A 21,823-nucleotide genomic window follows, 5' to 3' on the forward strand; every position below is an offset into this window, starting at 1 on the left:
TGTTAGTATGTGTAATGAAACGATCCCTCTTCAGATGTACAGTTTGTCTAAGAGCTGATCACATTCACATCTCTCCATTATACTCAAACTGCTGCCTGTGTGCCATAACATTTAGAATGGCTTTTCTCAAGATATGTAAATGGTAATTATACTTGATCCATAAAAGAATTTAAAATTGTTTTGTTTATGTAAAGCGGTTTTGACTGTCACATAACTGCTTGTTATGTAACGGGTGAAGCTGTCACATAACAGGTAATGCCAGGAACTTGAAGCAGGTCACATGTTTGACATTTTTCCTATATAATTAAATAAACATTACGCAGAGATGGAATACCTCTGAAAGCCAAATCCCATGGGTTGATTACTGTGCAACAGATCAGTTTTATAACTAAACCAACTACTTTTATTTCTGACAATCAAAAGGACTGATACATCAGTATGTCCACTTAATGACACCACACCACATCCCAAGACACCATGTTTGGGAAGATCTCTGAGGAAACTCGCAAAAAAAAAAAAAAAAAAATCATATTTAAACCCGAATTAGTTGGAATAACTTCCAGAGATGTGATACCAATAGAGCTCATTATTTGGTGGCCCCCTACTAAACTCCTACATGCAGGTCAGACCGGCTCCGGCCCACGACGCTGACTGTGTTACATGGCAGATTGTTTTGTAACCCTTTTCCTAAACTCGTCCAATGAGAACAGCTGGCCGGCATCACATGACACAACTTTTACGTAACGTTTTTTTTTTTCCTCCATTGAGAATAATATGGGTGCTTCCTGGACTTGGTCATGACAGCATCAGTAGACTTCCCAGCAGCACACACAAACATGATGTACTGCAGCGCGTGTTTTGACGAGACACGCTCCACATAGGCGAGAGGACAGACTTCTAACAACTTGCCGGGTATGGGGACAGAGAGCGAGAGTATGCTGCAGCTCGCAGCGGAGGCTTTCCACTCGAAAAACTTCGACCTGGCCGCGGACATCTACGAGTGCCAACTAGCGGGTCTCGGAGACCCAGGGAGCCGGCGCCTGGAGCTGATGGTCAAGCGGGCTGATGCGCTCGCCTTCGGGGGCAAATTCACAGAAGCGTTCGACATGTACCGACAAGCCTCGGAGACCGAGAGACTGACCCCCGTTCACCTGACCAACCTCATAGAGTACCTGTCGGGTAGTATCGGGAGGCAAGACGGGGGTAACGGTCGAAACGGGACCCCGAGGAAAGGAGGAGCGGCGGTGGCCGCTGTGTGTCCGGGAGTTGGTGCCGCGGGCTTCGGGTACGAAGACTTCTCCTGTCGGATATGTCGGAGCTTTCTGTTCGAGCCCGTGACTCTGCCGTGCGGACACTGCTTCTGTAAAAAGTGTCTGGAGAGGGAGAGGAAGGACAAGGAGGGGCCGGTGATGTGTAAAGAGTGCCTGGACAGCTCCAGAGTGGCCGACGTCCAGAGTTACAGGGTCAATGTGGTCCTCGGCAACCTGCTGGCCAAGTGGTTCCCGACCTTGCACCAGGCCGGCCGGCTGAGGCGGGAGGGCAACGGACTGTACGCCGAGAAGAAGATGGAAGCAGCGCTGGAGAAATATAACCGAGCCATATTGATAGGTAGGACACTGAACTACTCACTCTTATATATGTATGAGAAACCTAACACAGTGGCTTTACAGAACGGGGTTCTGCTGCCTATGTGACCGGGCTAACTCGGTTTTTTTTGCTACTTTTAACTTGATATTTTGTTATATTGTTTGGCTACTTTTCCAGCACAACGAGGCTGCTGCTAGATAATATCATGTGGGCGACTTGTCGATAAAAGGAACAATACGACGCTGTTATGTGACTTTGTTTCGTAAGTGTGTCGTCCGTGACACACTTGGAGGCGGGCTAGCTGCCTCTGCTGGCATCCGAGAGCCACAGCGCCATGTGTTGGATAACACGGTTATGTAGGCTGGGCTCGCGGACCAAACATTGCGTAAGTGCGTAGCACCCCCCCCCCCCCCCCCCCCCCCCCAGCCCCTCTGATTGTATAACGACAAAACAATGATTCAGGCTAATGTGGGTCAAGGGTACTGTTTCATGTCACCACCAGGGACTCTGATGCTCGGAGCCACAGCAGAGGGTTTTTATATGGGCAGAGGTGGTGGTGACACAGGTGAGCTGTGGCCTGCAGAGAGGGATTAGTAGTAGTTATATACACAGAGGCGTTACATATCAGGTTACATAGTGTGGTTTGAAGTTTACTTCTTAAGAGGTCTATGTCACATTACACACGCATTGTGTACTTATTTATTATATTGATGTAATATAGTAGTCATTCCCAAATTCTGAGAGCTCGTTAACTCCAGCTAATTGCATTTATTTGCTCTCACTTATAAAGTATTAGTATATGTTGTGTCAATAACACGTGCATAGAGCAAAGTTGTGATTGTCGAACGCATATAGCTCTAATAAATGACTGGTTTAGCTATTCAAGATAAGACACTTTGTCGACTACTAAGACGGATTCTCCTCTGGCTCAGAAGTCTGCTTGACCCGATCTCAGTTGACCTTACTGTGTGGTGCTGCTGCAGCAGCTGAGTCACTGTACACGCTGGTTGCGTAAGTTTCAAGTGACTCGTTTCTCAGTTTGAATGCTCTAGAGAAGCACCACCACTAGATGATGGAAGCACCAGTTTGAATTACGCCATCATCTCTGTCCGCTGGGTCCACTGGGCCAGTGGAGCATGAACCCTCCCAGCTGATGCGGTGCAGCTGCTCAGACACCAAAGACTGACTGTTGTTGAGCTGTGTAGCTCCCACAGCGATGGAGTGGGATTGTCCTGGGCTGTTTACAGGATGTCGAAGTAATTCAGCATGTTTAGCAAAGGTGATTGGTTAAATAACAATGAACAAAGAATGTAATATCTGTCTTATTGTGGGAGGACCAGCTTCAAGCCGCAGTGACTTTGTTCTGCAGGAGAAAGGTTTCCCCATCTCTCATTTTTCGTTATTAAGTAAAGGCACGTAATTCCTAATGGAACACTTGCTTAACTAAGGAATTTATGCAAATGAGTTTGTCAGCTGAATCTCAGCAGGAAAAAGAAAGGCGGTAGTAGCACTTGTTGTACTTGCAGAATCTGTTTCTATGTTACTCTATTTATCAATATATCTTCTGCCCCTAAACAAGGTCCCCTGCATCGTGTTAGTACTGGGCTGCTTGTGTGTATGTGCAATGCATTCATCACGTATTGTAGGGTTAACACGTAGTTTTATAGAGTTGGATCTGGATTAAGTTCAGGTCGAGCTAATTGTTCTCCTGTCATGCTTTAACAACTATTGTGTGTTAAACTGCATTTTCATCTATTCCGTCACCTCAAATCTATGAAATTGTCCTGTAGATTGAAATAATCTCCTTTGTGTTTATGTGAGCTGAAATATTCCCCCCTGGTTCCCATCGAGCTAACCGCTACATTAGCATATATTATTGTAGTTATGAAACCTGGAATGTGGGTGACCTTGATGGTGCAGCACTATTTTGTAAGGCGGCACATTTTTTTTTTGTTTTTTGTGTAACGCGTTTTGTAATGTGGAGGAAAGTGTTCCATTTAAGCATTTCTTCTTTTGTGTAACTTGAAACCATTATATCACCAGCATAGTCCGCTTTTTAAGAAATAAGAAAATAAATATTTGGTGGCTGTGCTTTTTAAAAAAAAAAAATTATTTTTTATTCTGCAGTATGTTGTGAATGAGTTTCCTCAGTATGATAAGCAAAGAGTCACTGCTTCCAGCTGCTCATATGTGACACTCTGCTGACTTTTCTCTGCCTTACATCACTGTGAATTGAATACCTTTGGCTTTTAGACCGTTGATCAGACAAAAACAAGCAAGTTGAACACATCACCGTGGGCTCTTGGACACTCGTAACACCAACAGTCCATCTATCAACCTGACTAACTGACTGTCCCTCCTCTCCCCCCTCAGCACCCATGGACCACATACTGTTTAGTAACCGCTCCCAGATCCACTCCAGCCTGAGACGCTATGAAAGGGCCCTGAGAGACGCTGAGATGGCCTGCAGACTCATGCCTCACTGGTCCAAGGTATGGCAGACAAACGGCTCCCAAATGCATATAAATATGTAATAATCAGTTGTTATTAAAATGTATGGATGCGAGATAAATGATGCATCTTCCTCCTTCCTGCAGGGTCATGTTCGTAAGGCCCAGGCCCTGGTGTCACTGGGCAGGACCGAGGAGGCTCTGAGGGAGTACCTGGTCTGTCTGTCCATAGAGCCGGACTGTAGACCGGCCAAGAACGAGGCTCACAGGGTAAGTCAACATTAGTGTTGTAGTGGACACCCATAGATGAATATCTTTTATTCCACAACTTAAATATGTTTTTTGTCACAGAGGAGCAAAGTAAACAGAAAATAATCACTTTTATCAATTTTTAATTTAATTTAGCCTTTTCCCCCTAAAAAATGACTCCTATCGATTATCAAAGTAGCTGATTGATTTAATAGTTGAGAAGAAATCGATTAGTCGTTTTCAGCCCCTATAATTGTGATATTTAAAATGCATGCAGAATAATCTCATCCTCGTGTGTCATCTTCTCTCAGCTCCTCTGTGATCTCCTGGCTCCGGTCACCGATCAGGTCCCTGAACACATCTCGGACTACTCCAACGCGCACATGTCTTTCAGAGCGCACGTCAAGAACAGCATCGGCATTAACACCCCGCACCAGGTAAGAGACGCTGCGCCTCCCGCAGTCAGCACTTTATGAAGAAAAGCGCAACGTCGAGCGGACATGAGGTTTCATTATCCTTCTCCCTCCCTCAGATCTTTAGTCCCAGCCTGTTGCCATCAGCGTCCAGTCTTGCCCTCGACCCTCCTGCACCCGAGAGGCCAGAGGGCGGTGAGGTCAAAGGTCAGGGGAAGCCGGACCCCTGCTTCCTCCTCAAAAGGAAACGCAGGATCGCAGAGGAGGAGGAAGAGGAGGAGGAGGAGTACGGAGGACAGGAGAGGAGAGACGATCACAAGAGAGCCAAGTCCGGTGAGCTTTTGGAATTTGCGCACAAACACACGCATGTAGCCGAGCAACATGCTCTACTCTCTCTCTCCACTAGCGGCGTATGTGTCTCATTTAGTATCTGTTGATCTCTCCATTCAGAGCCAGCAGAGGAGATGGATCAACCCAGCTCTGCGGCCGGTGACGTCTTGGACCCGACAGATCTGGATTGTTCCCTGTGTATGAGGTGAGGTTTGCTTCACAGCGTCGGATCTAAATATTTACTGACAGTCAACGCACCACCATTCAGGAGTTGCGTAACGTGTGCTGAATCGTCTCGGATGATGTAATCATGTGATATGCAGCAGCTTTTATGCAGAAATACAGCCCGAAAGACAGCAACAGAATGGGTCTTTGTCTTGACTAGCATTAAAAAAAAAAAAAAACGTAGTCATCAGTTTCAGCCGCACACTCTTAGGCGTCCACGGTTTTGAGGTGTCGTGTTTTTCTGTGTCCAGACTTTTCTACGAGCCAGTGACGACGCCGTGCGGTCACACCTTCTGTCTGCGGTGTCTGGAGAGATGTCTGGACCACAACCCCAAGTGTCCGCTCTGCAAAGAGGAGCTGTCTGAGGTACGACACGGTGCCGTTAAGCGTGATCTGAACTGAATCCAGTAGGGAACCAACCCTTTCTCTTCTGGTACCACAAGTCAGAGTGTCTATTTCCCCGCCCCCAAATTTAAAACCTAGCTCAGTGTGGAACTCATTGGGGTCATCTTTCTGTAAGGTAACGGGACACCAGGGATGGCTATGGAACTAAAAGCAGAGTTGGTGACTTGCCATGACCAAATACAAACTGTGTTTTAATTTGGATCGGTCATATCCTGGCCAATACCGATGACTCAATAAGGTCACTATCGGGGCAGCCAATCCAGATCAGGCACATCTAATTGGTGTATCCCTACAGTTCCGAATCATAAATGGAATAAGAGGATACTATGGGGGTAAAACGTAAAGCAGGCTTCTACATTGAAACTCTCTCTATGTTTCTGCCACTATAAACGTATCTTTAATACAGTCTGTATCTCTCCCCAGTACCTGGTCCAGAGGCAGTACTCTAAGACGGTACTAACGGAGAACCTGATAGCGAAGTATCTTCCCTCGGAGCTCATAGAGAGACAGAAGATCCACCAGGACGAGATGGCCGATCTCTCTAAGTAAGTTTGTGTTCTTTATGCTGAGCTTGCTCTTCTCCGCTCACCGACACAACCTGTGCTGTTGTTTGACCCACTCACCTACTGTAGACAACACACGTCTGACACACTGACCTCTCAGCGTGCAACACCTCAGGCGTCAAGTATCACTTTCATTAAGGCCGAAACAATCTCCAACACATAACTGGAGCAAAACTCATCTCCTCTCACAGTAGACAGTGGTGGTTTTGTTTTTGTTTTTTCAGGGCATTTGGCCTAATAGTTAGTTGTGAGTTATGGTGCAGATGTTTTTGGAATTGTAGACCGTTCTAAAGATTTTAAAGGACTTTGTTACAGAAAATCATTATTCCGTATTTCCACGTTAAACTCATGCCCCTTCGTCGTTTTCTCTCCTCAGTCTTAACAAGAATGTGCCTATATTCGTGTGCACCATGGCCTTCCCCACTGTCCCGTGCCCTCTCCATATCTTCGAGCCGTGCTACAGACTGATGATTCGCCGATGCATGGAGACGGGAACCAACCGCTTCGGCATGTGTCTGGCAGACAACCGCAAAGGGTCAGTGCTGGGACAGTGCATTTAAGTGTGTCGGGGGGGTTACATGTGTTTTAACACAGCGGTGTCAGAGTATGGATCCAGGAAAGTGTAATAACGCGCCCTCTCCCTCCTCCCGTCTCTAGGGTCGCAGACTACGGGTGCCTGCTGGAGATCCGCGATGTGAAGTTCTTCTCCGACGGCCGCTCGGTAGTGAACACCACCGGCATACGGAGGTTTAAAGTCATTCAGCACAGCGAGAGGGACGGATACAACACAGCCGACATCGAGTACCTGGAGGACGTTAAGGTATGAGGGGGGAGGAGGGAGAGAGGAGGGAAGACTGGACAGATGAGGAGTGATTGGATGGAGAAGTGATGGATTGATAGTGAATTACCTTAAGATGTTATAACTTAAAGGATTGTGTGTGTGTTTGTGTGTTTATAGGTGGAGGGTCTGGCTGAGCGTGAGCTGCATACTCTGCACGACGCGGTGTACGACCAGGCCCTGGTGTGGGTCAACTCCTTGAAGGCCGAGCAGAAGGAACGCATTGAAGGACACTTTGGACCCATGCCTCAGAAAGACTCTGAACTTCAGGTACACGCACACAGTTTACAAAGTCACGCTTTTAAAAAATCAAATTACTCCTCCTCCTTTCAAATGTGTCGTATGTGTCTTTGAAAATAGAATATGAATCCTGAGGCAGCATCTGCTGAAAACGTGTTTTACGAGGCAATAGGATTATGATGATGATGATAACAACTTTATTTATATGGCACCGTTGAAAACAGATTTTACAAAGTGTTTTGATAGACAAAAAAAAGACAATATAGCATGAAAGAGATTGAGCCCCTAAATGCAGACACTGAGGCAGACCAGGTTGAATAAAAGGTACTTTACGAAACAAATGAATATGATTACACTCAGAAAATCAGCTTGACCCATAACCACAATTATCATGATAAGACCCGAGGAGAATTTTGTCTATTTCTACATTCTCGTGTCTTTAAACCCCTCTCCCTTTGTGCCTTCCTCCTTCAGGACAGTCCTAACGGCCCCTCGTGGTGTTGGTGGTTACTCGCCGTTCTTCCGCTGGAGGCCCGAGCCCAGCTTCCGTTCCTGGCCCTCACCTCTCTGAAAGGTCGCCTCAGCGGCATCCGCAAGGTGCTGCTCTTCATGGCCCACAGCAGGCACCGGTGACAATAACTCTCCACACCTGGAAAATACAGTAACCCCCCCCCCCCAGCGTGGACACGCTCTCACACACACACACACCCTCCTCCAAAGCAGCAGTTGACCTGCTGTTCGTCCTTTTTGATGCACAAAGGAACTGACGTCGATCCTGTTGCACCTTCCCCATTGTAGCCACATCCCGTTCAGAAAGCAGCGCTGGACTCACCTACGGGTCAACTGCAAACTTTAACAAAAACAAGATGAAGAAGAAAAACAGAAAAGCAGCAACAGGGATGGTTGATGTGAATGCATTGATATCTTCCTTTCATAGCATTCTCTAGAAAACCAACTGTGCAGACTTCCACTATGTTCAGACAGGAAGGAAATGTGATGTTATACAAAGCGTAAACAGCCTCATCTTCCGTTATAAAAGGATATGTTTTTGTCTTAACGTTTCCATGTGTTCAACAACAAACTGCTGATGTGACTCCACTTATCCAGGTTCCACTGCTGCCTTCATGGCCTTCATGGTCTTCCTCTGGAACTCAAAGCGTCTGCAGTCTGACGTGAGGGACTGAGCCGCCTGTCTGAACGTAGCTTTAGCTAACTCAACCCATCAACCCCTCTCCCTGTGTCTTTACATGTACATATAAGCTCTGCAAGAGACCGAACCATGGATTTGTCTCACTAATGATGAAGATACTGATTAATTGGTGTGCCCATTACTAAGTGTAGACATCTACAGAAGACGTGTTTACTATTCTGCCCACCCTTTAATTTAACTTTAACTTCATTTCTATTGGCTGCTATTCTTCCTTCCCTCCTTGCTTCCTTTCCTTCTGTCCCTGTAACATAATGACTGAACCTTTACATTAGCGTGCTTTAAGGTGTTCCATTCAGACATTTTTTGTCCGATTTTTAAATTAGTTTTTTATTATTTATTTTGGCATTATTTATGCATGCAGTGACATTGTTTACATTTCACAGAAAGAGATGTTGAGCCGCTTTCCTTTCCAAAGGCTTTTTTTTTTTTACTTAACATTTGACCCCAAACATCAGCAGTGATACCCTGGTAACTGCAGGGTGTTACTGCTGTACAATAACCACTATTTACATGCTGTCCAAGACAAACTCTGGAAACTGGAGCTGAGGGCAGAGGGTAGTATTTTTATTGGCCGCTCGCAATCGCAGTTATTTTGACTGAAAACATATTTGGGTTCCCTCGCCGTCAGCAGCCTCTCTATGGCTGAGGTGCTTCCCGGCTATGAGAGAAGCAACATCTGGATTTCTGATACCATTATGTCCTACGTGTATTTATTCACTATTTATTCTGACTTTATTTTGCACTTTCACTTGAAGTAAGGGAAAGAACCGGTGCAGACAGGCCTCAGGGTGCGTACTTCCACTCGAGTCAAAATACACACGTATTCCGACTACCACAGAACAAAGTTACATCTTCTGCTGGTTTAACTGGTAAACGGTCCCCAAGTGATGTATGCGATGGGTAAAGGCCAGTGCCTTCTGTAACACGGTGTGGGACAGTCTTACATAGCAGGCTCATTTTCAGGTTCACTCCCCCCCCCCCCCCCCCCTTATGGAAATGTTTCCATTCAAAACAGGATTTTTACAGAAAAGCAATGCTTGTAAAACAAGATAAAAACCCATTTTGAGAATTTCCCACAAATGTATTTATGAGAAAACGATGTTGTTTGAAGACATATTGAGGCCTTGCTGGTGTCTGTGACATGACTGTACATGGCACGGGCAACTCTCTGGAAAATGCAAGAGATTATCGAGCTTTGCCTTCAAACTCTTTTATTTTATACACGCGTGTTTGATTTTTACATGTTTCTATGTCAATCGAGTTCTTTGTATTTTATCATTTTCTTCACTTATTAGTACAAGGAGCGTCACGTCAAGTCATTTATTATTTTGTATTATAAGGGCCAACGCCGTCTAATGCTATAAAACGGAGAAACTGCTTCAGATATAATCCCGCAATCTTAATATTTTCCCGACAGAAAGTTGTTGATATTGTACTGTCAGTTGGTGGCACTATGAAACAATCCACATGAATATTGTATTATATCTATCGTATAATGACCCTTGTGTCAAATTCAATTGGAAGGTGCTTCTCTAAAGAATAACTACCACTTCCATCATCTCTCCACCATGTCTGAAACCATTGCCCTGATGTTTGCTAATATCGTAACAGGCACTAAGAAGCTATGACGCTCAGACTGGGCAGGAAAGGGAAAAGCCATTAGCCAGATATAATCACCCCTCCAGTGTAAAAGCATATCGCATTCAGAGACAAATCCAGATAGATGTGAAGAGATAGATTAAAGGGAAAATCCACCTAACATGACATGACATGCTTATTCTATTTTTTTATTTTTACAATTTACAAGTAAAAAAAATACATCGTCACATGAGGAGTCAGTGTTTTTTCTTTTCTTTTGTTTCCCCATCTCATAAATTATGTTTCAGTTTAAAACTGATATCTGTGAATTATTGTGCATCTGTGACAGCAGTTCTAGTGCCTTAAGTTCTTCCATTTAGGCTTTGATGTATAAACTGCAATGGCGACTACTGGGTGCTGATGTCTTGTGCGACAACCTGCGGTTCCCTAAATAACATTGGCACAGGGTACCGTTTATAAGCTACGACCCAGCTGGGACGTGAACACAGAGGCATTTGTCAAGTTCTGAATCCTGAAAGTTCAGGGTGGGTTTAAGCTGCTGTTGCTGCTTGATGGTCTCATTTTGACATTCTGTAGCACTCCAGACTCGTGATAGCTTTGATCACGCTCACAGCAAGCTTTTATTTTTCTTAGTGTCGGGCGAGCACTTCCTGTGTCGCTGTAAAATGGCTCGAGATTTCAACGCCTCCAGTTTGTTCAGTTACAAAACAAAGCAGGCGTAGAAGAAGTGCGATCTTACGGATCGTTTGTGTTTTTGCATAGCTGGATTACAGTCGCACGGTGGGTCATTGCCCATTGATATCATGACCTTTCAGAATTCAAACACAGACCTTTTTTGAGGAAGTGTAACTACCTCTGGCATCCTCCTAGAGCACTTCCACAAAGAGAGAAAGAAAAACCATGCTTCCTAATTTAGTTGTGTTCTTGTCATTGTTCCTCCTTGTCAACTGCTCCTAAAATTAACCTTTTTTTTCTTTTTACCTTGTGCCCATGTTAAAGTGCACCGTCATCAACACCGAGTTCATGCCACTTGTCAACTGAAACTGCAAAGCTGTGAATTCCAAGCTTTCTGTGTAATGTGTTTTTTGATTTATCTCACCTGGCAAAGTGAGCATCTTCTTTGAAACAAAGTGTATGACCTCTTGTATGTCCTCTGCTGGTTAAGTGATTTGATTAAATTCCGGTAAAATATTCATGCTTTGTGAACTCTAAAAATCTCAAGGTCTTAAACAAAAGCTCTCCTCATATTTTCAGATATTTGTGTCACTACATTGCCCGCTCCTTTCAATGGTGGTTAACCTCCCGTAGAGCCCCACGGCCCGCTAAATGTGTCCGGGTGAATTCGCACAAGATGAATGTATGTATGTCTCGGCATCGCTCTGATGTTCTCTGTACAGGTCTGTTTTTTTTAATAGTAAAACTTTAGAATACATTACTTTTGCGGAAGTACAGTTCTGAAGCTACAACTTGTGAATAAACCAAAAGGTTTGTGTTCTTGGTCCTGCATGGGATCGTGAACACGCTGGACTGGATTTGAGTCTCACGTCTCTTTTGTTTGTGCTCTTGAGTTTCCTAGAAAGTAACGGATCAGATTACTGGTTAATAATTCAGTAGATGAATCAAAACCTTTAGTGTAACTGAATTCTGCTCAACAGTCCGTAAGGTGAGTGATGTGGGAGGCAGTCAGCGTTTTGTTGCTTTCATGCGAGCAAAATTAATTTTCAGAAACGATAGCGCTTCTTTAAAAATCAAGTGTAGATTTGGAGGGCTTTACAAAGCCAGACAAAAACATAAAGACTTACTTTGTACTTATTTATTACACTTAAGACAAAAAGACTGTAACACTCTCATTTGGGACAATAAGTATGAAGCTGCAGCCAACAGACTATTAGCTTAGCTTAGCATAAAGACTGGAAACCGCTAGCCTAGCTCTGGTCGAAGATAACAAAATCCACCTACCAGCACCCTTAAATTCACTTAACACTTAAAAATAAACACTTTATATCCTGTTTGTTTAATCTGTACTAAAAATGGCCATCATGCTAAGCTAAGCTAACCATACTTCTATTTTTCGTTCTTCTCAACAAACTTCCCAAGAATGCAAAGAAGCGTAAATTCCAAAATGTAGAACTATTTATTATCTCCGTGAGGAGAATCACGTGATTGGTCGCGTGCTTGCTTCCGTGAGTGAGTGTGCACCTCTGTGTCTGTCCACGCATTCTGCAGCAGGAAGCTGCATTATATTTTAGGTGGCCAGTAATGGCTGCATGCTCAAGACCTGCTCACGGTTGCGGTGACCCACATTATCTCCAAACACCTAATATTGCCTTTTTTATGCTGCTGACTGTGGGATTAAAGAGGTTAGAAAATGAATGGAGGAGAGCAGTACTGAAGTTGGGTAGTGTATCAAGTTGAGCGAGGTTAGAGTATTGAATGCAACATCAGCTCATATGTACACATGCTGGCAATGTGACCAGAGTTGTTGCACTCCACAGCCTAAGTAAGCCCTGTTTTAAACCAGTTAGGTAACAGCTCACATGACGTGTTTCAGAGTTACTCTTCAGCTACATTTAGTATTAGATGAGGTCAGAAGAAGGTGGGTCGAGTGTGTGGTGGGTTAAAGAGTGAGAAGCCAAGAAACGACTGCTGAAGAAAACAAAACGTACTCTCAGAGAGAGAGAAGACATGTTTGTGTGAGAGAGCATGTGTGAAAGGATTCAGAGAGAGAGAGAGAGAGAGAGAGAGAGCTGGACAGACAGGAGAACTGTTTATGCAAGCAATGCAAATAGGTCACTCAGTCGGAGTAAAAGACTAACCCTTATAGACCCTTATTACAAGGAGGCAGAAAAAGTATTAGAGAAAGAGAGATGCAGGGAAAGAGCAGTGTCTCCTTCCCTTCCTGGCTCACTCTTTGTTTGTTGCTCTTCAGTGTAATTACACTGCAGATTAGCAAGTTTAGCTCCCTGCAGTCTCCATGAGGACTCTTAAGGATTTGAAGGCCTACTTGTGCCAAACCCGGGCGCCTCTAAATATAGAGGCATAGAAGCTTTGATGAGACCATACAGTACATTTACCATAAGAACCTCTACTCAATGTCCAGCATGTATCCTGTTAATGCAAGTGCTCAATATGGACTAGACTCATTCAACCACACACTGATATGAATTATCTATTGCAATGATTAGATTTGTATTTTTGAGTGAAATGTCTTGACGATCATTGGATGGATTAGGTCAGACATTTCTTAAAATTAATTCTAACAACTTCATTGACGCCCTAATTTTTCCTCTACGGGTCAAAATATCAATTTTTGGTTTATGAAAATGACGGGAAAGAATAAGGCTGAATCTGGTGAGGAGGACCTGTTATCTGTCTCAAGCTGTAAATATGATGAACGTCCTCATCGATCGCACAGCTCAGCTTGAATATCTCACTGGAAACAGAGCGGTCACCGATAGAAAGCTTTTCCTGCAGGCTCAAAGCAGCCAGTGTTGTCGATGTTGTGTCAATTGAAATTCTCTGTCACAGTGGGCTATCAAATGGTCAGCTATAATGTCACTGGAAACAATGAATCCGACCTCACCCGGCCCAGGGTCACTCCAGTTCGTACGCAGAGGTCTGACCAAACCACAAAGCATGCAGGCTGTGGGTCTAATTTGCTGCTGTGTTTCCTGTGGAAGTCCAGCTCGTTCTCTGCTGCCAGAGAAATGACAGCAGACAGACAAAGTTAGCGATTAGCTGGTGGACTATTTAGTGGAGCATTTAGCCACTAAAGAGCAACAGCATTCCCTTAGGAGATGGCGGAGACCACAACAGAGCTATATAGGCGAGCAGAGCAGGTCAGGAACATGACTCCAGATGTTTGCTCATGTCACGCTGAAACAGTTTGCCAACACGTCAAACAGCTTCAAAGGTGATGATATGCCAGTGTTATGTCTACAGTTTTTCGCTGCCCACAAAGTGTCCAGGAATGCGGGTGAATGCATGTTTGGCAAGTACAGTGGATGATTCATATTACCTGTTTAAAGTGAGCAAGCTGCACTAAAGCTGTTCTGCTGTTGTTTCCTGGTACAACATCTCATCACTGAACTGTATTGGTATAAAGTGACACCGTGTGGGAGAAATAAGCCTATTTGCTGGTTGCTCCTCTGGGCGGATGAGTGTCACATAACGTCTGACACAAATGCTACCAGACATGGGAGTGCTTTAGCATGAAATTGAATTATGGGAGCTGTAATTATACTTTCATCACTAAGAGGATTTCTTTTTTTCACAGCTAGATAAGTCGTGTTTTCGGTCTCCAAAAGTTTCTGTGATCTCTACTGATCGTAATGGCCTAAATTGACTTTAATGCCCCCCCCCCCCTTGTTTCCTCACCTCTGTGATTCCTGCCAAGTTGGTTAGTTATATAACCTGTAAATGAGAAGGTCAGCACCCAGCAGTCATCGCTATGGATACCTGGCACAGACACACACCCTCACACACACACACACACACCGTACATCTTGGCTGGTCCAGTTTGGAGACGCATGTGTGTATGTGTGTGTGTGTGTGTGTGTGTGTGTGTGTGCGTGTGTGTGTGTGCGTGACAGTGCATGTACCAGAAGTAGGGCAGCGGCATTACCTAACTCACCCAGAAAACACATCTGGGGAGTTGCAGCGGCCCTCTCGCTGATTACAGCTTCCTGTACACACACACGCATTCACATGGACCATCAATCATAAACACCCAAACATCGGCTCACGTTTGGCCCCAATTCTGACCACAAACACACACACACACACACACACACACAAGGAGGAATTCACAAACGCAGATGTGCGTACGTGTACATGCCAAGACTGTACAGTGAGTGTTCAAGACGGAGATGGCTGTAATAAGTCATCAGTTTTTAATAAGTCAGTGTCATTTATTGTGTAATAAATCCAAAATAGAGTCATCAGAAACAGCAGATCTGAAAGCTGTTGTTTTAGAATTGTGAGAAGTGGGCTAATAAGTCTCATTAGAATGTTTTGGGTTGATTTGATTTATCGTCCGCTATCGTCTCAAAGCTTGAGACACTTCAATGGAAGTGACTTTAAATGAGCGCGTAAGGGTTCGGGGTGTTGCTTAAAGGGGCATTACACAGACTTTTACACACGAAGGTCAGCTTGCTCGTCACAGGAAGTACGACTCGGCCTGTGAAAACAGTTGTGTAATGTTTGCTGTGACTCAGGAGGAGCTCTCTAAAGTCTACACTGATGACGTCAACGGAGAGTAATTGAGAGCCTGCGTTACAAACAGAGTTTGACAGACAGAGCATCGACCAGCCACGGAGGGTCTAATGAAAGGACATCAGGAAACAATCAGGAGATCTCCGCCTGTACTGCTTTCATTTTGACCATTTGTTTTTCAATGTGTTTCTCTGTGTGCGCCCCATTTTTGAGAAGTGTAATAGTAAAATGCTGGAGTACTCCTTTAAGAGGCACTTTAATAGAACATTAGGCAGTTTTGAGGAGAGTCCAAGAAAAGTTTCAGTACTTTTTATTCAGTTAACTGATGAATTATATTCTTTCAAATGTCTCATTACACTCCTGGGGATGCAGTTCTGGTCGGGAAATAATAAATGAATGAATCCTTTTATTTATTTGACGAACAGAGAATTCTAAATATATTATATAGTAAAAAAGTGCTATAAAAACATCCACCAAGTGCTAACTTTTCATCGTAAAATGTTAACTCTACGGAGGTTGCTACACATTCCCAGACAAACTACGGAGTTGACCTCAGTGACTTCAGTTTAAAAAAAAACATTCTTGTGGCATAGAAAGAAGTCAAGACATGTGGGTTGGAAAATTCCAAATGCCTAACTTAGAGACACACAAGACATACATGCTGATGCTTTCATCAGTGTTCCACACGGTGATTTATTGTGCCTTGGAGGCATTTTAACTTTCAAACCCAAATGGCTGAACTTGGCTGTTTTGGTGTGAGAAACATACAGTCGACATACACACAGATAACAAAAGAACCCAGAAAAAAAGTTTAATTTGTTCTTTACTGTGCATTTTATGTACAAGACAAATTCTCAAAAGGCAATACAAAATAAAACAAAATGCATAAAAATAATATATAGTTACTGTGAGATAGATAGATTTAATTGATGCAAAGGAAGCTTTTCAGCCGTGAACACTTTCCTTTTTGTGATGTGAAGCAAATCAATCTCCGAGTGATATATTAATGTTGCTGTTTCAACTACATGTTTGGTTATGATCGGAAAATGTTTCCAAACCCGCGGCCAACATGACGCGCTGAAAAGTATTAAAAACACATAAAAAGTGGATGTGATGATAGTTTTGCTGGATTCCTGAACAGATGACCTTTTGGGAGATGACAGATGTCTGTGGGACGCAAACAGACACTGTGCAGTTTCCTATGCAAAATATCAAAAGAGAAGAATTTCAAAAATATAATTTACGATGACAACCCGGAACACGTTGGACACACTCGAGCACGACAAACATTGGTTTAGTGTCAGTGGAACGTGTTACAAGAAATATATTTGTTTAAAGAACCCGACGCACAGACGGCAGATCGAGGAGACGTGGATCAGCAAGTTTCTACCGAAGCTCATGAGCGGCAGCAGTTGCTCCAGTCAGTTATTACTCCAGCTTAACTTTGAAGTTATCCCATTTCACTCTGGTCATGGTATTTTCCACATTCCTCAAAATGTGAGCCTGTACCACTGCCTTACAATACACACACACACACACACACACACACACACACACTTTTTTTCTCCTTCTCTTCATCGTTACTTTTAACCAACTTTCTATGAATAAATCTTTTAATTTTAATAAAATAATCCTGTATTCCCTGAAATATGTTCTGATATCGGTTGGAATCATCTGAGTTACTTTGGATATATTTTCTTTTATATTTTCCTCTCATTCAGGCACATTTTGAAAAAATATGGATCCACTTCAAGTAAGATGCATTAAGGTTTTGGGGGTCCCACCCTGCCATTTAGAAAACATCAATGTACACCATGAGGACGTAAAGAGTTAAGAGTTAGACTGAGCCGGTCTTTAGCTGTGATTGGCTGGTTTGCACCAATCTGAAGACTTAAGCCAGGATAGAAAACAGGAAGTAAGAAAACAACAGAAAACAGCAACTCTTTGTGTGCAAATGCATTCAGGTCCATCTAGACTCTCGGGCCCGCTTCAACCCCCTGTCAGATCCGACCCGCTTAGGCCTATGTACAAGATCTCACTGAAACCAGTACCAGTCACTGGACGATCTGGGGCATCTCCTTCCAGGCTTTGGCCTTCTTCTTGGCCAGGGCCATCCAGGGAGGCTCATCCTGGGGCAATGTCGGGGGAGGCAGGCCTCGCTGAGAGGCCGGGGTCTGGCTGGAAAGCCCCGGAGCTCTCGAGCCAAACTTTTCCGGGGCGGTTCTCGAGGAATAGGGAGGGGAGGTGGGTGTCGTGCTCTGGGGCTGTGGCGTCTTGGATGAGGTGGCCATTTTGGAGGGCGCCGGCAGGCTTGTGCAAGAGGGAGATTTTTGGGGCACAGGAATCGGAGGGGACCTTTGGGGAGGGATAGGTTGCGGTGGGTGTTTGGCGGTGGCCGGGGGAAGCTGGGGTTTTGGAGGGACAGGGTGAGGCAGCGACTGGGATTTAAAAGGTTGAGGTGGTACCGGTGTCGGAGGAGAGAGAGACCTCCTGGCATCTTTGTCTACAGACGCCGAATGCTTACTGATCTCCAACGGACTCACTGGAAGAAAAAAAAATAGAAACATACACACGTCACAATGTGATGTATCAGTCCTCTTAGTATTTAACCTGTCAGCATATCAATAATGAGGAAACATGTTGATATACATATTTCCTTTATTTTTTTGTATTTTGTTTAATTAAATTATTTTTTTATTTTATTTTGAAATTTCTTCATTTCTCTTTGAAATTAGCTTTTTTTTAAAAACACTTTACCAATCTCAAACTATATTTTGTATCATCTGTTAAATGTACATTAATATTATCGTATTTATTTCATATAAATGGAAATGAGCATTGACGAAACAATATACGTTATGTATAATCTTGATTGGCTGGATACAAATATTTGAATTAAAAAGTTTTTAAAAAACACCTTTTTTTCAGTAATAGCTCAATACATATTTAGACTTATGCGAATGTTACTAAATATCCAGGAAACTGCATTAAATGATTCATGTAACATTATACAAGCAGTACTGGTATTCTGGACCAGAACTATATTAACTTCACTGAGATATGTAATTTATCTTAACCACCTTCCTCAGCAGGTAAGAACAAAAATAATATATATTTCTGTTAAATGACAGTCTTGATGTCTTTGTGAACACAGAGGGTGAACGTTAAAACAACTGAAGTGACTGTTGTTGGGTTGGCTGCAGTAGCACAGTTTGTCCACATGAGGGCAGACCTGCATCAGTCAACAGCTTCACGTCCAACCAACGATGCAGAGCCGGTAGCAGGAGAGTCCTGATGAGTAACTCAAACTACACCTGAGGTCCTCACAGAAATCCAGCATGTTGAGCAGAATACAAATTCAAATTTAAATTAGACTAAACTAAATAAAGCCTGTTGTTGCTGCGGCTGATGGGTCTTTTGTAAATGCGTTTTTGGCAGTACAACGTGTTTTGCACTTTCAAATGACCGTGTGTGTGTGTGTGTGTGTGTGTGTGTGTGTGTGTGTGTGTGTGTTCTGACCTTTGCCGGTTGACTCTGCTGTTCTGTTGCTGTGCTCCCTGCTTGCAGCTGAGCTGACATACAGTGGCAGTGAACTCTTCCTCTCTTGCTCCTCCTGATGACAGAGAGCAACACAGTAGGTTATGTGGCTGGAAACGTGCAGTGAGCCAAAACGAGGTTTACAATACAATCATCTCATCCGAGTGCTCCTCCATCTGAACCATGTATTTTTGGACTGTTGTAGAACCAAAACCTAAACATCGTGTCAGCTACAATGCATTTTTACACACACACACACACACACACACACACACACACACACACACACACACACACACACACACACACACACACACACACACACACACACACACACACACACACACACACACACACACACACACACACACACACACACACACACACACACAACCTTCTTGACAGTAATCTCATCGAGCGAGTTTTCTTTGTAGATCTTCTGTTTCTGTTTGGCCACAGAGATCCAGCTGGGAGGATTCGATCCAGAAAGACCATGAACTGGAGCCGGGTCTGGATCAATAAGACAGTAGCAGACAAACTGTTACACCATGTGCTGAATCAGGAGCTGCTGACTCCTCAAATCTGATTCAGCCCAAGTTTTGGGCAATTGCCCTTACATATGCATGAGAAAGTTGTGAGCATTGTGCACGAAAATGAAAATGATGTGTTTGTGTGTGTGTGTGTGTGTACACACACCTGACATGCGCTTGTTTTTCCCTCCGCTGTCTCCGTGTACGTCTGGTTTCTTAGGGAGGGCGGGCTTGATGCTGACTGGCTGACTTATGGAGGGCTTCATGCTGATTGGCTGCTGTGAGTCAACTCTACAGCTGGTTGGCTGAGCTGGAGGCTCGATGGGAGTCTGGAGAAGAATGATGAATACAAAATTCAATACAAAAGCTTACTTTACACCTGCGTTCATCTTTACACCTGCGTTCATTCATTTGTTTTTGGCCACACGGGGGCGGCAGAAACAAGCTACAAACACATACGCAACATATTAACATCTTATTGTTGTTGTTCATTGCTTATTTAAGGATCACCATTAGAAGCACAAAGGGAAGATGATCACCTCTGTGTTTTCCTCCTCCGAGCTGAAGAGGTGGAGAGCTGACGTCTTCCTCAGCCGAACTCCAAAACGACTGTCGGGGTTTCCCTCCGCTACCACGGAGCTCTCTGCAGGGGGACAAGTCCGGTCTGTGGTTTAACTTTATTTAAACTCCAACCGCAAGTTCACCTCATGTGACTTAGGGCGGGCCACCAAGACAAAGACCCAAGACCCAAGTGAAAAAACATCTTCATGTTCTACCTTTGTCCCTACCTTCTGTGCTCGCCGTGGTCGGAGGTTGAATGGATGATGGAGGTGGTGCAGCGGCGGCCCCTGCACTCCTCACTCTACCAGGGCTCAACACCAGTTCCTCCTTGGCCGAACTGGCTGGCTCTGCCTCCACTTCGGGGTCCTTGCTATTCGCAGCCTCCGCCTCCACACCTCCGGGCCCTGTGACGGCGGTCGGAGAGGAGGGAGGAGTCAAACTCTCCCCTGCCTCCCCCGCAGAGAGTGACCTCTGCCAGGCGGGGGCGATGGTGAAGCGGGCTTTGCTCTGATCTGAACCACTGGGCGGCTGGTTAACCTCTTCGCCCGCAGAGGCAGGAGGTGCAGCCTCTCCCTCCAGGGCCGACTGTTTTTCTTCTTCTACGGCTTCCACATCGTCAACTGGTTCTTCTTCTTCTGTGGCTGCTGCGGCATGACCGGGTGTCCCACTTTCGTTGGGGTGTGTGGCAGTTGGGGACTGTTGGAAGAAAGGCGTGGCTTTCTCTGAGCTTGGAGAGAGTAGATTTATGTGGATGGTGGTAGTGCCCATCTTACTGGGACTGATGGCTCCACTCTCTTGTGACCAAGTCCCGTCATGTGACCCTGAAAGTGACAAAGAAGGAGGCTTGGCAGAAACATTAGCTTGTTCCGTGGACGCTTCCACGCCTTCCTGCTGCAGATCTCGTTCGCTCTCGTCCTCCTCTTGCTCGGATTTTTGTTCCGCGCGGCTGAGCTCCACACCTTCCTCCACCTTCTCTTCTCCATCTTCCCTCTCCTCTCCGAAGCTTCGATCGGAAGCTGCGCGACTCTGATGCGCTGCCGCATCCCCCAGCTCTGTCTCCTCGTCATTTATGCTCACAGTGTCATCTCCAACCACAACATCTATACCTTCATCCTCCTCCTGCGGCAACATGGTAACTTCTTCGTCTGCTGCCTCATGAAACATCTCCATCATCTCCTCTGCGGCCTCCCTCTCTTCTTCTATCGCCTCCTCTGCCTCCTCCACTCTCACCTCTGCCTCCTCCACCTCTTCCTCTTCCCTCTTCTCCCGTCCCTCCTCCTCCACCTCCGGCTCCTTCTCCAGCTCTATCGCCTCCTCCTCTCCCTCACTCTCCTCCCCTTCTTCTTCTTCTTCTTCTTCTTCTTCTCTTCTCTCTTCCTCTGCCTGGTTGACAGCGTTTCTTGTTTGTACATCATCTTGTTCCTTGGGGGTGACTTCCTCTGCCTCTTCTTTCTCTCCGTCCTCTTCTCGCTGGAAGATAAAAGAGAGTGTCAGCGATTTAGCTGGTAAGAAACAGATATTTCCCTCAGGACAGGAGTCGGTGGAGACCAAAAACGCAAAAAATATCTATTCCAAGACGAGGATTGTAACCAATTAGATGTAGAGATACAATGGCGACTGGGTCGGCCCACTTACTGTCAAAAAGAAAAACTACTCGCGAGCGAGCAGGTAAAAGACTCGCGTGAGAGTGAATTCTGCTCGCGGAGTGATGCAAAAGCGCTCGTCAAAGTAAAATGCGCGCGCGAAAATCAAACAGCCGCGCGCGTAAATGGATCTCATTTGCGCTCTCGGATTTTGACAGTGATTTGCCTTCATAGAGTTAGTTCTCCCAATCTAACAGCCGCCTCAGGATCTGAATGGAACAGATCATTC

The 21,823-nt window shown here is 44.8% G+C and overlaps 2 protein-coding genes across 4 annotated transcripts in view; one reads left to right on the top strand and one right to left on the bottom strand.

Annotated features, from left to right (window-relative positions):
* On the top strand, positions 1-11,641 carry LOC142963228 (LON peptidase N-terminal domain and RING finger protein 3-like). The gene is made up of 12 exons (XM_076103954.1): positions 1-1,608; positions 3,961-4,079; positions 4,185-4,307; positions 4,598-4,723; positions 4,819-5,032; positions 5,150-5,234; positions 5,506-5,620; positions 6,083-6,204; positions 6,599-6,757; positions 6,880-7,042; positions 7,181-7,330; positions 7,775-11,641. The coding sequence occupies exons 1-12, from the start codon at positions 915-917 to the stop codon at positions 7,931-7,933; spliced, it is 2,229 nt and encodes a 742-aa protein (XP_075960069.1). The 5' UTR covers positions 1-914; the 3' UTR covers positions 7,934-11,641.
* A 4,479-nt stretch (positions 11,642-16,120) lies between these two features.
* LOC142962741 (uncharacterized) overlaps positions 16,121-21,823 on the bottom strand; it is a 37,165-nt gene continuing 31,462 nt past the window's right edge. For all 3 annotated transcript variants that reach the window (XM_076103367.1, XM_076103370.1, XM_076103369.1), the window contains exons 11-16: positions 20,179-21,421; positions 19,930-20,033; positions 19,557-19,719; positions 19,255-19,370; positions 18,843-18,936; positions 16,121-17,865 (exon numbers count right to left, since the gene is read on the bottom strand). In XM_076103367.1, coding sequence (XP_075959482.1) covers positions 17,378-17,865; positions 18,843-18,936; positions 19,255-19,370; positions 19,557-19,719; positions 19,930-20,033; positions 20,179-21,421 — 2,208 coding nt within the window. In that variant the 3' untranslated portion in view covers positions 16,121-17,377. The remainder of the gene's footprint in view (positions 17,866-18,842; positions 18,937-19,254; positions 19,371-19,556; positions 19,720-19,929; positions 20,034-20,178; positions 21,422-21,823) is intronic.

The sequence above is a fragment of the Anarhichas minor genome, unplaced genomic scaffold (assembly GCF_050575085.1).
Source record: "Anarhichas minor isolate MPS153535 unplaced genomic scaffold, ASM5057508v1 ptg000028l, whole genome shotgun sequence".
NCBI lineage: Eukaryota > Metazoa > Chordata > Actinopteri > Perciformes > Anarhichadidae > Anarhichas > Anarhichas minor.

Excerpts from the sequence above, each read along its gene's own strand:
- LOC142963228 (XM_076103954.1), top strand. The coding sequence starts at position 915 with ATGGGGACAGAGAGCGAGAGTATGCTGCAGCTCGCAGCGGAGGCTTTC. Across the intron at positions 6,205-6,598 it reads GAGATGGCCGATCTCTCTAA|TCTTAACAAGAATGTGCCTA; the intron begins GTAAGTTTGTGT and ends TTCTCTCCTCAG. Across the intron at positions 7,331-7,774 it reads AGAAAGACTCTGAACTTCAG|GACAGTCCTAACGGCCCCTC; the intron begins GTACACGCACAC and ends TTCCTCCTTCAG.